This window comes from Gorilla gorilla, chromosome 11 (assembly GCF_029281585.2).
Source record: "Gorilla gorilla gorilla isolate KB3781 chromosome 11, NHGRI_mGorGor1-v2.1_pri, whole genome shotgun sequence".
Lineage (NCBI taxonomy): Eukaryota > Metazoa > Chordata > Mammalia > Primates > Hominidae > Gorilla > Gorilla gorilla.
In genome coordinates this window covers 105124560-105139275 of record NC_073235.2, presented here as the reverse complement: position 1 = coordinate 105139275, position 14716 = coordinate 105124560, and the positions used below count along the sequence as shown (strand labels likewise).

General features: G+C 41.2%; 1 protein-coding gene and 1 pseudogene across 4 annotated transcripts in view; both read right to left on the bottom strand.

Annotated features, from left to right (window-relative positions):
* Window positions 1-14716, bottom strand: part of BMPR2 (bone morphogenetic protein receptor type 2) — a 188560-nt gene that overhangs the window by 40219 nt on the left and 133625 nt on the right. For 3 of the 4 annotated variants that reach the window (XM_019022494.4, XM_019022495.4, XM_063695102.1), the window contains exons 4-7: window positions 12978-13088; window positions 11828-11919; window positions 7742-7972; window positions 6587-6701 (exon numbers count right to left, since the gene is read on the bottom strand). In XM_019022494.4, the coding sequence (XP_018878039.2) occupies window positions 6587-6701; window positions 7742-7972; window positions 11828-11919; window positions 12978-13088 (549 nt within the window). The remainder of the gene's footprint in view (window positions 1-6586; window positions 6702-7741; window positions 7973-11827; window positions 11920-12977; window positions 13089-14716) is intronic. The other variant, XM_063695101.1, reaches the window with a different exon arrangement.
* LOC134756668 (large ribosomal subunit protein uL13-like) lies at window positions 3908-6578 on the bottom strand (annotated as a pseudogene).

The window sequence follows — 14716 nt, the reverse complement described above, 5'->3', positions numbered from 1 at the left end:
GTGGTAACATTAGCTAATGTTTCAGAGTAACAGCTGTTTAAATAAAACTTATATCTGATGGCAATCATTCTTTTCAGCCTACACTTGACTTGAAACCTTGCTAAATTATGCAAGCCTTGAAAAGGGAGATTAGGATGGTATTTTAAGTTCTGTGCTAAGCCAACTTTTTAAAGGCAGTATGATATTTAAGAGCTAAGTGGACACAGTCCAATGGTTAATGTGCTAAAGCACTACAGCAAGTGCATCAAGTTGCTGACACAGGCAATACTTTGGACAATTCTGTATCTAGGAGAAGCAAGATGTCAAGATAAATGAACTGATAAATTATTCAGGAGAAATTATTTATACATGAAGCATCAGCTAGAAAAGATGATCCATGCTAATATACAATGAAACAAAGATCTACGAAACTGATATATTAAAGTTCTCTTCACTAAAGATGTCAGAGAGACTGAAAAAATAATGTCAGGGCTATAATATGACAAGGAAATGTAGCAAGGGATGAGGGTAGAAGAAAGCACAAAGACACAATTATAGCAAAGGTAACTTTGGGGTGTCTATGAGGTGAGGTGTATATTGAAACAAAGTGAGAAAGCAAACGTATTAAAGAGATGCTCCAGGCTGGGTGCTGTGGCTCACACCTGTAATCCTAGCACTTTGGGAGGCTGAGGCGGGCAGATCACCTGAGGTCAGGAGTTCAAGACCAGCCTGAGTCAACATGGAGAAACCCCATCTCTACTAAAAATACAAAATTAGCTGGGCGTGGTGGTGCACGCCTGTAATCCCAGCTACTCAGGAGACTGAGGCAGGAGAATTGCTTGAACCCAGGAGGCGGAGGTTGCAGTGAGCTGAGATCGCGCCATTGCACTCCAGCCTGAGCAGCAAGAGCTAAACTCCGTCTCAAAAAAAAAAAAAAAAAAAAAAATGCTCTGAACAACTAGCAAAAATATGCATGAAAGGTGAGGAAGACCACAGTTACAACAGGGAATATAACTACATAGCTCTGAAACACGAGCAAAGGCTGATCCCCACAATGTATTCTTCTCTTCCTACCTAGTAACAGAACCCAATATTATTTGAGGCAGCAATACAAGCAGGAAACAACAACATCAACAACAACTATATTACCAGCCTCTTTTGGAGCTAAGTGTGCACTAGGTTCTGGGAAACAAACAAGCATAGGAGTGGGACTTCTGGAGACAGAAAGGGACAATTCCTTTTACCTTCCCTTACTTTTCCCTGCTGACTGGCATGATGGACAATGAGGTGACTTTGAAAATGAAAGCCAGCCAGTTGCGCTGGCTCATGCCTGTAATCCCAGCACTTTGGGAGGCAGAGGTGGGCAGCTCACCTGAGGTCAGGAGATCGAGACCATCTTGGCCAACATGGTGAAACCCCATCTCTACTAAAAATGCAAAAATTAGCTGGGTGCATGCCTGTAATGCTTGGGAGACTGAGGCAGGAGAATTGCTTGAACCAGGGAGGCAGAGGTTGCAGTGAACTGAGATTGCGCCATTGCACTCCAGCCTGGGGAACAAAGCGAGACTCATCTCAAAAAAACAAAAAACAACAACAACAAAACTCACGTACCTCATAAATATATACACTACTATGTACCCACAAAAATTAAAAATTAAAAAAATTAATGATGCATTGTAGTTCACTTAAAATTAATACAAGGAAAATATAATATAGCCTAGCTAAGAGGTTCTTAACCTAAGGTCCAAAAATGGGCTTTAAAAAGTCTGAAAATGCCCTAGAATCAAAAGAACACTTTTTTCTTTTATTTATTTACTTTTCTGAGTTGGAGTTTTGCTCTTGTTGATTCTCCTGCCTCAGCCTCCCAAGCACCTGGGATTACAGGCACCTGCCACCATGCCTGGCTAATTTTTTTTTTTTGATATTTTTAGTAGAGATGGGGTTTCACCATATTGGCCAGGCTGGTCTCGAACTCCTGACCTCAGGTGATCCACCTGCCTTGGCCTCCCAAAGTGTTGGGATTACAGGCGTGAGCCACCGCACCTAGCCTTATTTATTTTTCAGACACAGTCTTGGTCTGTTGCCCAGGCTGGAGTGCAGTGGGGAGATCTTGGCTCACTGTAACCTCCACCTCCCGGGCTCAAACAATCTTCTCACCTTACCCTCCTGAGATGCATGCTACTATGCCTGGCTATTGTAGAGACAGGGTTTCACCATGTTGGTCTTGAACTCTTGGGCTCTCTGCCCGTCTCAGCCTCCCAAAGTGTTGGGATTTCAGGTGTGAGCCATGGTACCTGGCCTCTTTTATTTTAAACTCAGGGGTACATGTGCAAGTTTGTTATCTGGGTTTATAGTATGATGCTGAGGTTTGAGGTACAAATGATCCTGTTATTCATGTAATGAGCATAGTACCCAACAGGTAGTTGTTTTTTTTTTTTTTTTTTTTTGAGACGGAGTCTCGCTCTGTCGCCCAGGCTGGAGTGCAGTGGCGCGATCTCGGCTCACTGCAAGCTCCGCCTACCGGGTTCATGGCATTCTCCTGCCTCAGCCTCGCAAGTAGCTGGGACTACAGGTGCCCACCACCACGCCCGACTAATTTGTTGTATTTTTAGTAGAGACAGGGTTTCACTGTGTTAGCCAGGATGGTCTTGATCTCCTGACCTCGTGATCCACCTGCCTCAGCCCCCCAAAGTGCTGGGATTACAGGCATGAGCCACCGCGTCCGGCCCCAACAGTTAGTTTTTTAGCCCTTGCCCCTCTCCCTCTCTCCCCACTCTAGTAGTCCCTAGTTTCTACTGCTGTCATCTTCATGTCCATGAGTACCCGATGTTTACGTCCCACTTATAAAGAAAATGTGGTATTTGGTTTTCTGTTCCTGCTTAGCATAACCTACTCCAGCTCCATCCATGTTGCTGCAAAGGATATGATTTCATTCATTTTTATGGCTGTGTAGTATTCGATGGTGTATGTGTAACACATTTTCTTTTTCTTTTTTCTTTTTGAGATGGAGTTTCACTCTCGCTGCCCAGGCTGGAGTGCAATGGCACGATCTTGGCTCACCGCAACTTCTGCCTCCCGTGTTCAAGAGATTCTCCTGCCTCAGCCTCCCGAGTAGCTGGGATTACAGGCATGCACTACCACCCCCGGCTAATTTTGTATTTTTAGTAGAGATGGGGTTTTTCCATGTTGACTCAGGCTGGTCTTGAACTCCCGACCTCAGGTGATCCGCCCACCTCAGCCTCCCAAAGTGCTGGGATTACAGGCGTAATCCACCACGTCCGGCCATTTAACACATTTTTTATATCCAGTCCACCACTGACAGGCAAGTAGGTTGATTCTGTATCTTTGCTATTGTGGATAGTGCTGTGAAAAACAGAAGACCTGTGTCTCTCTGGTAGAATTATTTGCTTTCTTTTGGATATATACCCAGTAATAGGATTGCTGGGTCAAATGGTAGTTCTGTTTAAAGTTCTTTGAGGAATCTCCAAACTACTTTCCACAGTGGCTGAACTGATTTATACTCCCACCAATAATGTATAAGTGTTCCCCTTTCTCCAGTCTCAACAGCATCCGTTGTTTTTTGACTTTTCATTAACAGCCATTGTGACTGTTGTAAGATAGTATATCATTGTGGTTTTGATTTGCATTTCTCTGATGATTAGTGATATGGAGCATTTTTTCATATATTTGTTGGCTGCTTGTATGTCATCTTTTGGGAAGTGTCTATTCATGTCATTTGTCCGCTTTTCAATGTGGCTATTTGTTTTTTGCTTGTTCAATTGTTTAAGTTCCTTATACATTCTGGATATTGGACCTTTGTTGGATGTGCAATTTGCAAATATTTTCTCTCATTTGTAGGTTGTTTACTCCGTGGATAGTTTCTTTTGAAAAGAACATTTTCTAAGTATGCTCGCATGTATATCTTAGAGGAAGAATGTTCAGAGTATGAAAAGGAATTCATTTTTCTTTTTTTTTTTGAGACGATGCCTCACTCTGTCACCCAGGCTGAAGTGCAGTGGCATGATCATAGCTCATTGCAACTAGAATTCCTAGGCTCAAGCTATCCTCCCACCTCAGCCTCCTGAGTAGGTGGGACCACAGGTGTGTGCCACCACCTCCAGCTGATTAAAACTTTTTTTGTAGAGATGGGGGTCTGACTATGTTGTCTAGGCTGGTTTTGAACCCTTGGGCTCAAGCAGTCCTCCTGCCTCGGCCTCCCAAATTGTTGGGATTATAGATGTGAGTCACTGCACCCAACTCAGAAATTATTAATGGACAAGAATTTCTTTTTTTTTTTTTTTTGAGAGGGAGTCTCGCTCTGTCACCCAGGCTGGAGTGCAGTGGCGTGATCTTGGCTCATTGCAACCTCTGCCTCCCAGGTTCAAACGATTCTCCTGCCTCAGCCTCCTCAGTAGCTGGGAATACAGGAGCATGCCACCATGCCTGGCTAATTTTTTGTATTTTTAGTAGAGACGGGGTTTCACCATGTGGGTCAGGCTGGTCTCAAACTCCTGACCTTGTGATCCGCCCACCTCGGCCTCCCAAAGTGCTGGGATTATAGGCGTGAGCCACCGTGCCCGGCCAAGAATTAAATTCTTAATGGCCCCTGTAAGTCTTGAAGTTCTTTTTCTTTCGTTTTTTTGTTTTTTTGAGACAGGGTCTCACTCTGTCACTAGGCTGGAGTGCAGTGGGGTGAACACAGCTCACTACAGCCTAGACCTCCTGGACTCAAGCAATCCTCCCACCTCAGCCATCCAAGTAGCTCAGATTATGTGCGCATGTCACCACATCTGGCTAACTTTTTTATATTTTGTAGAGAAAGGGTCCCACTTTGTTGCCCATGCTGGTCTCAAACTCCTGTGCTCAAGTGATCCTTGAGATCCACTTGGCCTTTCAAAGTGTTGGGATTACAGCCATGAGTCACCATGCCAGCCAAAGTTCTTTCTCTTATTCTTCCTGTTATATTTTTTCTTTAAAATTAATTTATTTGTTTCTCATCACAAAGTACAGGGAAGAGAATGCAATGGCTGTAATCCCTTGGTTGCATATCTTCCTAGCCTACACATCCATAAATACCCTGTACAACACCAGGCTCATACTGTCTCCACAGGCATTTTCTCACATCCTAACAGCTGCAGAGTACAGTATATGACAAGGTAGGAAACATAAACAGATTCCCCATTCACAAGGTAGGGAAACTCTTCAATTAGTGTTCCAGTTCACATTTGCTTTTTTTTTTTTTTTCTGAGACAGTCTAGCTGTCAGCCAGGCTGGAATACAGTGGTGTGATTTCAGCTAACTAGAACCTTCACCTCCCAGGCTCAAACAATCCTCCCAGCTCAGCCTCCCAAGTAGCTGTGACTACAGGTGCATGCCACCACGTCCAGCTAATGTTTATATTTTTTGTAGAGACAGGGTTTCACCATGTTACCCAGGCTGGTCTCAAACTGCCGAGCTCAAGCAATCCACCTGCCTTGGTCTCCCAAAGTGTTAGAGTTACAGGCATGAGCCATCAATCACGCCCAGGCTGCCAATATTCCAACTGAAGTAGCAGGTTCTTTTTACTCATGATTTTATGAAACTCTCTTGCAAACAAGTACATCATAGACAAATTATGTCTGCACAACTTTTAGAGTTGTTTAAAGTAACCTAATAGAAAGACAGTGACTAAGATTCATTCCTTATCTCCAGCTTTGTAAGTCCCAGGCTGCCTAGGGCACCTGGACTGCTGCCCCTGGGTCCCCTACATCCCCATGGCAACAATGGAGGAAGGGCAGGCCAGGACAAGCATGAGGAATAAACAGTCTTTATTGGACTCAGACTAGGAGTCTGTGGGCCTTGAGAACCTTCGTGTATTTGTCAATGTTCGTCTCTATGTTCTTTTCAGCCTTTTCCTATAGCCTCATGAGCTGTTTTTCTTCTGGTAACAGATCTTCTGATAATAGACCTTCCTCTTCTCCCCCATGGTGGCTGTCATTGCCTGGTATTTCCAGTCAACCTTCTGAGCCCAGTGCCCCAGGTAGGCAAACTTTCTTCAAGGCTTCGGACGTACAACCTCGAGGGTGGCAGAAACCACCATCTGCTTTTTCTTGTCATATGGCAAGGGGATTCTATCAAACACCTTGAGGTGATCTAGGGCAGCCTAGCCTTGCTTGGTCTTGTGGGGCAGCCTACCGCAGGTGGTCTGCCAAAAGATGTGGCTGGGGACCCATAAATGGTAGGGTCCTTGGGAAGGGTTGGTGCTTGTCCGCTTGCAGAAGAAGGCTAGATACTTTAACTTGTTTCTGTAGAAACTGCCAGAAATGTTGATGTCCTCACAGGACATGACCACTACTTTCTCTGCTGGGTCATGATAGCCTCCAGGTAGCCCAGGAGTTTTACTCAGCTATCAAGCACCAGGACTGCCCCTCTGCCATCTTGGCAGCTGTGTGGGAAAGCTCTTTCTGTTACATTTCAAATGCATTTCATGCTGAATCTTTCAAACAACTGACTAATAATAAATCTCCAATAATATAAATTATACTTTTACTTTGAAGATATAATTAAAATTTCCTGTTGTGAATTTTGAACCCACATGAGTGCCAATTTCATCTATTGACTATCTTACCTCCTCGTGGTAATTCTGTGTGAAGATAAGCCAGTCCTCTAGTAACAGAATGAGCAAGACGGCAAGAGCTTACCCAGTCACTTGTGTGGAGACTTAAATACTTGCATAAAGATCCCTATATAGAGGAAAAAATGCAAAAAAAAAAAAAAAAAAAAAAAGGTAGAATTAACTCACTTTAACATGAAGAGTAAATTAGCATCCTTATAAAGAATTTGCAAATAGGCTAGGATTCCATTAAGATCTAATGAACTACTACATTTCAGAATCTTGAAAGAGTTAGTATGACATTTCTGTGTGTAGAGAGGAGAGGAAGGGATGGAAAGGGGAATTTAAACATTATCAATTTTTATGTCTCTAATATTAAAAATTATGAATGATTATTTCCTTTTAAACAATTCTTTGATCAAATTAAGATAGAAAAGTGTATCATTCACCAGTATGAATACAAATTATATTGTTATGGTTAATAAGTAGAAAACAAAAGGATTTTGTAAATATATTCATGTATGTATTGGTGCCACTCAAAGTGCTTATCTACAAACTATTACCAGTTGCTGATGAGAAATGTTGCATCAGAATGAATGTCAACCAAAGTACTGCTTCTTTCATCAAAAAACTTGTTATCAAAAAATTAAATAAAAAAGAGAAAAACAGAAAGAAAGAGGAGACAGCGAAACAAACAGTATAATTAGTTGATTCACATTCTGGTGTGAGATCCTTATTTCATTGCAGACCATTAATAATCCAGTTTGTGAGTCAGCAATGCTCTATCTGTAATACAGTGGTCCTCTCTGAAGTCTGATTAACAACTAATATAAATGTCAGTTTATTTTTTTTTATTTTTTGAGATTGCGTCTTGCTCTGTCGCCCAGGCTGGAGTACGGCTGTACAATCTCGGCTCCCTGCAACCTCCGCCTACCGGGTTCAAGCAATTCTCGTGCCTCAGCCTCCCAAGTAGCTGGAATTACAGATGTGTGCCATCATACCCGGCTAATTTTTGTATTTTTAGTAGAGACGGGAGTTTTGCCATGTTGGCGAAGCTGGTCCTGAACTCCTGGCCTCAAGTGATCCACCTGCCTTAGCCTCCAAAAGTGCTGGGATTACAGGCATGAGCCACCACACCTGGCCTCAGTTTATTTTTTATGAAGAACTTACATTGGGATAATACTCCATCACAAGCAAATATTCCATGCGTCCATCTGCAGTGACTCTCTCATCTCCAACTATAAAGCGGGCAATGTTGTCATGTTCCATCAAAGGCACTCTGTAAATGTTCTTTTCGTTGATAAAATTCTGACGGTTTGCAAAGGAAAACACTTTTACAGCAACTGGACGCTCATCCAAGGAGCCTTTATATACTGCTCCGTATCGACCTCGGCCAATCAGCTGCAAGTGTTTTAAAGAAAGCAAGGTATTAATATCACAATTGAACAATCAAATTTACTAAATAATAAAGTACAAATTTAAACAGAATGCTACAGCTCTCTGTTGCTTACAGTTTATTCCATTATCAAGAAATTAATAAATTCTGTTCTAGTATGGCTGATGAAGCTCCTACCAGACCCAGCCTGCCCATAGAGAACATTTATAAATGCTGGACAAAATTTAAAAAAAAGAAAGATCTAAAGGCAGATAGATCTTGAGAGGCATTAAGGCTTTGAGAAAAAAGTGGCATGGGGCAAGCTACCCATTTTTATGACTTTTAGCCTGAGGGCAGGCTGAAATCAGCACTGTGCAGTGGAACTAAAATTGCTAAAGAAAATCCTTCTAGGCTGCGTGTGGTGGCTCATGCCTGTAATCTCAGCACTTTGGGAGGCTGAGGTGGGCAGATCACTTGAGGTCAGGAGTTCGAGACCAGCCTGGCCGAAGTGGTGAAACCCTGTCTCTACTAAAAATACAAAAATTAGTGGGGTATCATGGCACACGCCTGTAATCCTAGCTACTCAGGAGGCTGAGGCAGGAGAATCACTTGAACCCAGGAAACGGAGGTTGCAGTGAGCTGAGACCGCGCCACTGCACTCCAGCCTGGGCGAAAGAGCAAGACTGTCTCAATTTAAAAAAAAAAAAAAAAAAAAAAAGCCAGGCGCGGTGGTGGCTCACACCTGTAATCCCAGCCCTTTGGGAGGCCGAGGTGGGTGGATCATGAGGTCAGGAGATTGAGACCATCCTGGCTAACACAGTAAAACCCCGTCTCTACTAAAAAAATACAAAAAAAAAAAAAAAAAAAAAAGTCAGGCGTGGTGGTGGGCGCCTGTAGTCCCACTTACTCAGGAGGCTGAGGCAGGAGAATGGCATGAACCTGGGAAGCAGAGCTTGCAGTGAGCCGAGATCGCGCCACTGCACTCCAGCCTGGGTGACCGAGTGAGACTCCGTCTCAAAAAAAAAAAAAGAAAAAAGAAGAACAGAAAATTGTTCTGGCCTTGGGAAACTCAGGACATATTTTGGACAGCCACAGTTGCTAGAAAGTGAGGGGAGAACCCTAGAAAGGAGAAATTCAGAGAGAGGAAAACCCAATGAATATACAAGAGAGTTTCCAGCTAAAGATAAAATAACTGAGGCTGGGTGTGGTGGCTCACACCTGTAATCCCAGCACTTTGGGAGGCTGAGGCGAGTGGATCACGAGGTCAGGAGTTTGAGACCAGCCTGGCCAACACAGTGAAACCCCATCTCTACTAGAAATACAAAAATTAGCTGGGCGTGGTGGCACGCGCCTGTAGTCACTTTTGTGGAGACTTAAATACTTGCATAAAGATCCCTATATAGAGGCTGAGGCTGGAGAATCACTTGAAACCGGGAGGCAGAGGTTGCGGTGACCCCAGACCATGCCTTGCACTCCAGCCTGGATGACAGAGTAAGACTCCATCTCAAAAAAAAAAAAAAGATAAAATAACTGAACTGAGATTTGAGCTTCTGCCCCAGACAGATTTGTGGTATGTGTTCAACCAAGTTTATTGCTTACTAAAACAACAAAAAAAAGTCTTTTTTTTTTTTTATTGAGATAGTCTTGCTCTTTCGCTCAGGCTGGAGTGCAGTGGCACGGTCTCAGCTCACTGCAACCTCCGTTTCCCGGGTTCAAGTGATTCTCCTGCCTCAGCCTCCTGAGTAGCTAGGATTACAGGCGCGTGCCATGATACCCAGCTAATTTTTGAGTTAAGTGTTCCACAATACAATATTCACAATATCCGGAATACAAAAAAATTACTCAACACCCAAAGAACCAGCAAAATGTAACCCATTCTCGTTATTTTTGGCTTCTGGGGATTGCTTTTACTTTTTATTAAAACAGGTTGGGGATTTACCATCATTTATTTAAGGATATATGTTGTGTTTCATACACTGTTTCCAGGTCAAAATTATACAAAGTGTCCTTTAAAAAGGTTATATCAATATATAGTTAATTCAGCAATGTTTGGAAGTGTTTCTATCACTTAATCATGGCTAAAATTCCATGGGTTAACTAGTATTTCTTTCAGCCTTGTAAATTGGACATCTTACTGTACATTTGTTAGCCACACTTACTTCTTTTGTGAATTGGCAGTTAGTATCTTTTGTCCTTTTTTTTTTTTTGAGACAGGGTCTCTGTCACCTAGGCTAACCACAACCTCTACCTCTTGGGCTCAAGTGATCCTTCAACCTCAGCCTCCCGAGTAGCTGGGACTACAGGCAGGTGCCACCACACCCAGCTAATTTTTGTATTTTTTACAAAATAAATGGGGTTTCACCATGTTGCCCATGACTTGTCTTGAACTCCTGGGCTCAAGCAATCCACCCACTTTGGCCTCCCAAAAGAGCTGGGATTACAGATGTGAGTCACAGCACTCAGCCTTTTTGTCCACTTGCTATAGAATGTTTCTTTCATCTTGATTTATATCAGTTCTTTATCAAGTCTTCCCTTATATGTTGAAATGTTGAAATTTATTTTTCAAATTTGGCTTTTATCTTTGTTTATGGTATGTCTCTCCCAAAACAGAAAGTTCTTATAATTTTTTATATAGCCAAATCTATCATATCTATTATTTAATAGTCTCTGGTTTGGGGACCATAGTTTTCAAGTCATTCTTAATAAATATAAAAACACTCATCATGGTAACACTTTTAATGTAGCTTCTGAGATATCACCAAATGAAACTTAAATTCTATATATAAGAGCCTTATGTATCTATAAAAATATGTAATATATGCAGACAAGGAGTATTTATTTGTTGTCTATTATGGATCCCTTGTGGCACACTCTTCTCAAACTTTCATGTCTTTATTCTCATACCCTGTACAAATCTCTACTCAAAGGTCAACCTCTTTCTAAATATATTTTCTTTTTCTTTTTTATTTTTTGAGACGGATTCCTGCTCTGTCACCTACAGTGCAGTGGCGTGATCTTGGCTCATTGCAACCTCCACCTTCTGGGTTCAAGCAATTCGCTAGCCTCAGCCTCCCAAGAAGCTGGGACTACAGGCGGGCACCACCACTGCCAGTTAATTTTTGTATTTTAGTAGAGATAGGGTTTCACCATGTTGGCCAGGCTGGTCTTGAACTCCTGACCTCAAGTGATCCCCCTGCCTCAGCCTCCCAAAGTGATAGGATTACAGGCGTGAGCCACTGCACCTGGCCATATTTTCTTTTTCTTTCTTTTTTTTTTTTTTTGTGGCAGAGTTTCGCTCTTGTTGCCCAGGCTAGAGTGCAATGGTGCGATCTCGGCTCACCGCAACCTCCGCCTCCCGGGTTCAAGCAATTCTCCTGCCTCAGCCTCCTGAGTAGCTGGGATTACAGGCATGTACCACCATGCCTGGCTAATTTTGTATTTTTAGCAGAGACGGGGTTTCTTCATGTTGGTCAGGCTGGTCTTGAACTCCTGATCTCAGGTAATCCACCAGCTTCAGCCTCCCAAAGTACTGGGATTACAGGCATGAGCCACTGCGCCTGATCCATATTTTCTTTAATAACCCCCTTTTCATCACTTTCTTATCCACTGTACTTTTCTTCGTAGCACTTACTACTACTTGCAATTATATCATACATTCCTGTACCTGTTTGTAGACTCCCCAACTCAAATAGAAGCCCCAGGAGACGTATCTGTATTGTTCACCTATGTTCCTAGTGCCTAGAATAGGCCTTGACAAAAAATTGTAATTTAGTAAATAGGGTTAAATAAATGAATGAATGTCTTAATGATTGAATGAAGTCACTGTTCCAGGTCTAGTATCACAGTAGAAACAACAGTCCATAATCTAACGGCAAACTTACCTCCAACAGTTTCAGATTATCTAGATCAAGAGAGGGTTCGGATGCTGCTGCCTCCATCATGTTCATACTGTGAAGACCTTGTTTACGGTCTCCTATAGGAACAGGAAACAGGTTACTAATATATGGTTTTCTTAAAATGAATATCTTTTTACACTTTTTATAATATTACACTTAAAAAGAAGAGCTGCAGAAAGATTAGCAGCAAGATTTATGCCTAATGTCAATAGGAGTAAAGCTATTTACTAAACTAGGTAATACCTATAAATTAAGATGAATGCAGAATAGCATGAAAGCCAAATTCTGGGAGACACTTCCATGATGACTTACTTTAAAAGTTTAAAACCCTAAGCAATATTATAAAAACTTTAAAGAAAATTGTATAGAAGTTATTCAAATGAATCAATGAATGCTGATTTCCTAAACAGTCCATCAAACCTAAAGTATATTAGAACCAACTTGACATTTGATGATACTGAGGAATTACTGTTATTTTTTCAGATGTGAAAATGGTATTATGGATATGTATTCTTAAAGCTCTTGTATTGGCCGGGCGCAGTGGCTCACACCTGTAATCCCAGCACTTTGGGAGGCCGAGGCGGGCGGATCACGAGGTCAGGAGATCGAGACCATCCTGGCTAACACGGTGAAACCCCGTCTCTACTAAAAATACAAAAAATTAGCCGGGTGAGGAGGCGGGCGCCTGTAGTCCCAGCTACTCAGGAGGCTGAGGCAGGAGAATGGCGTGAACCCTGGGGGGCGGAGCCTGCAGTGAGCCGAGATCGCGCCACTGCACTCCAACCTGGGCGACAGCGAGACTCCGTCTCAAAAATAAAATAAAATAAAATAAAATAAACTTTAAAAAAAGCTCTTGTATTGTAGAGATAATATTTATAGATATATAATATCTAATTAAATATTTACAGATATATGATATCTGTGATTTGCTTCAAAATAATCCAGTGGCATGGAAAGGGGTAGTGACTGATAATTTAAATGAAACAATACTGTCCATACGTGATACTATTGAGGCTAGGTGTATTTTGCATAACTTTGAGACTATTTTTTTTAACATACGGAATTTAAAAGGAGCAAATAAATTGATTAAATTGCATGTTTAATAAACAATAGGACAAAAAATGGTAATTTTTACCTGTCAACATTCTGTATCCAAAGCATAAGGCAACTATCAAAACAGCTAATACAGAGACTGATGCCAACGCAATGATTATTGTCTCATCTCGGTTAAATGAATGAGGTGGACCTAAAAGAAAACAAATTTTGAAATGCCATTTTTTTTTTTTAAAGTATTTTGTTAAATACTGACAGACTGCCCTTTAGAAATTCGGCTGTACCCATGTATAATCAAATTAGTAATGTTTTTGCATCAAAGGAAATGAAAGAAAAAATTAGTAATAAATGTGATAATTACAAATTATATTTTTTAATCATACAGACTATTCCGTATAGATTTGGAACACTAAAAAAACACCAAGTAGGTGTGCTCCTAATTATTAAAACATCAACAATACCATGAAACAGATTAGACAGGATAGTATAATATTAAGAGTCTTAGAATCTAATAGTTTTAGAATCACATTTGGTTTTAAATCCTCAATTTCCTCATTTATAAAAATAGTACTCTGTATTTCCCAAGTTAGCTGTAAGATTTAGATGGTAGTCTAAGTACTTAACACAACGTCAAGAATATATTATCTGGCTGGGCACAGTGGCTCATGCCTATAATCCCAACACTTTGGGAAGCTGCTGCAGGAGGATCACTTGAGGCCACAAGGTCAAGGCCAGCCTGGACAACATAGCAAAATGCCAGGCATTAAAACAAATTTTAAAAAAAATTAGGCATGGTGGCATGCACCTGTAGTCCCAGCTACTCAGTGGGCTATGGCAGGAGGATTGCTTGGGTCCAGGAGTTTGAGGCTGCAGTGAGCCATGATTGTACCACTGCACTCCAGCTTGGGTGATGAAGTGAGACTCTGTTTCTTTAAAAAAAAAAAAAAAAAAAATTAAAGTTTTTTTTTTAAAAAGCATATATTATCTACGCAATAAATGGTAGTTACACTTATCAATATTGGTATTTTTATTAATGAAAATAGCATGGCTTTGCAGGCAGTTAAATCTGAATTGGACTTGAAGCTCACTTCTTCCACTTAATGTATGACCTTAGGAAAGTTTCTTCTCCTATCTGAGCCCAAGTTTACTCACTTGCAGAATGGAATGGGAACACACATAGGTAAATCACAGGGCTATCACAAACATGTAAACATTTTATGTGTTAATTTCCATTCTGTGGCTCAGATCGCATCTAGAGCAAATACCCTTTAGGATGGATGGCCACAAACTAGAGCATATCCAAAAAAGAGCAAGTACAACTATGAAGGTTTGAGACCTCTGAACTGTGATGGGTAGAAAGAACTGAAAGCATCTGATGAGTAAAAAAAAGAAAACTTGGGAGGATATGATAGCTGTCTTCACATCAAATAACCAGTTCCAATCAGTGTATCTTCAAGGATAAGAGCCTTTAGTTGAGCATACAGAAAAGCATGGGTTATAAACAGACCTGTCTAAAATAGAATGAGTTGCCCTATGAAAGAGCTGTTCATTGTTTTACTAGACGTAGTTATGCAATGTTTGGTAATACTGATCAGAAGCTGCGCTTGATGACTGCCAGCATCTTTATTCATTCTTTATATTCAATCAAAATCAAGCATATTATACTCAAATTAGAAGCTTCTATGGCAAAGTAGGATGCCTCTACGGCAAAGAGTTCCTCTAATGGGCATTCCTGTTTTAATGAATTTATTTGTCTCAATCAAATTAAGTAGAATTGCTTATTAAAATGTCTAAACTATATTTCTATAGAAGGATATGTTG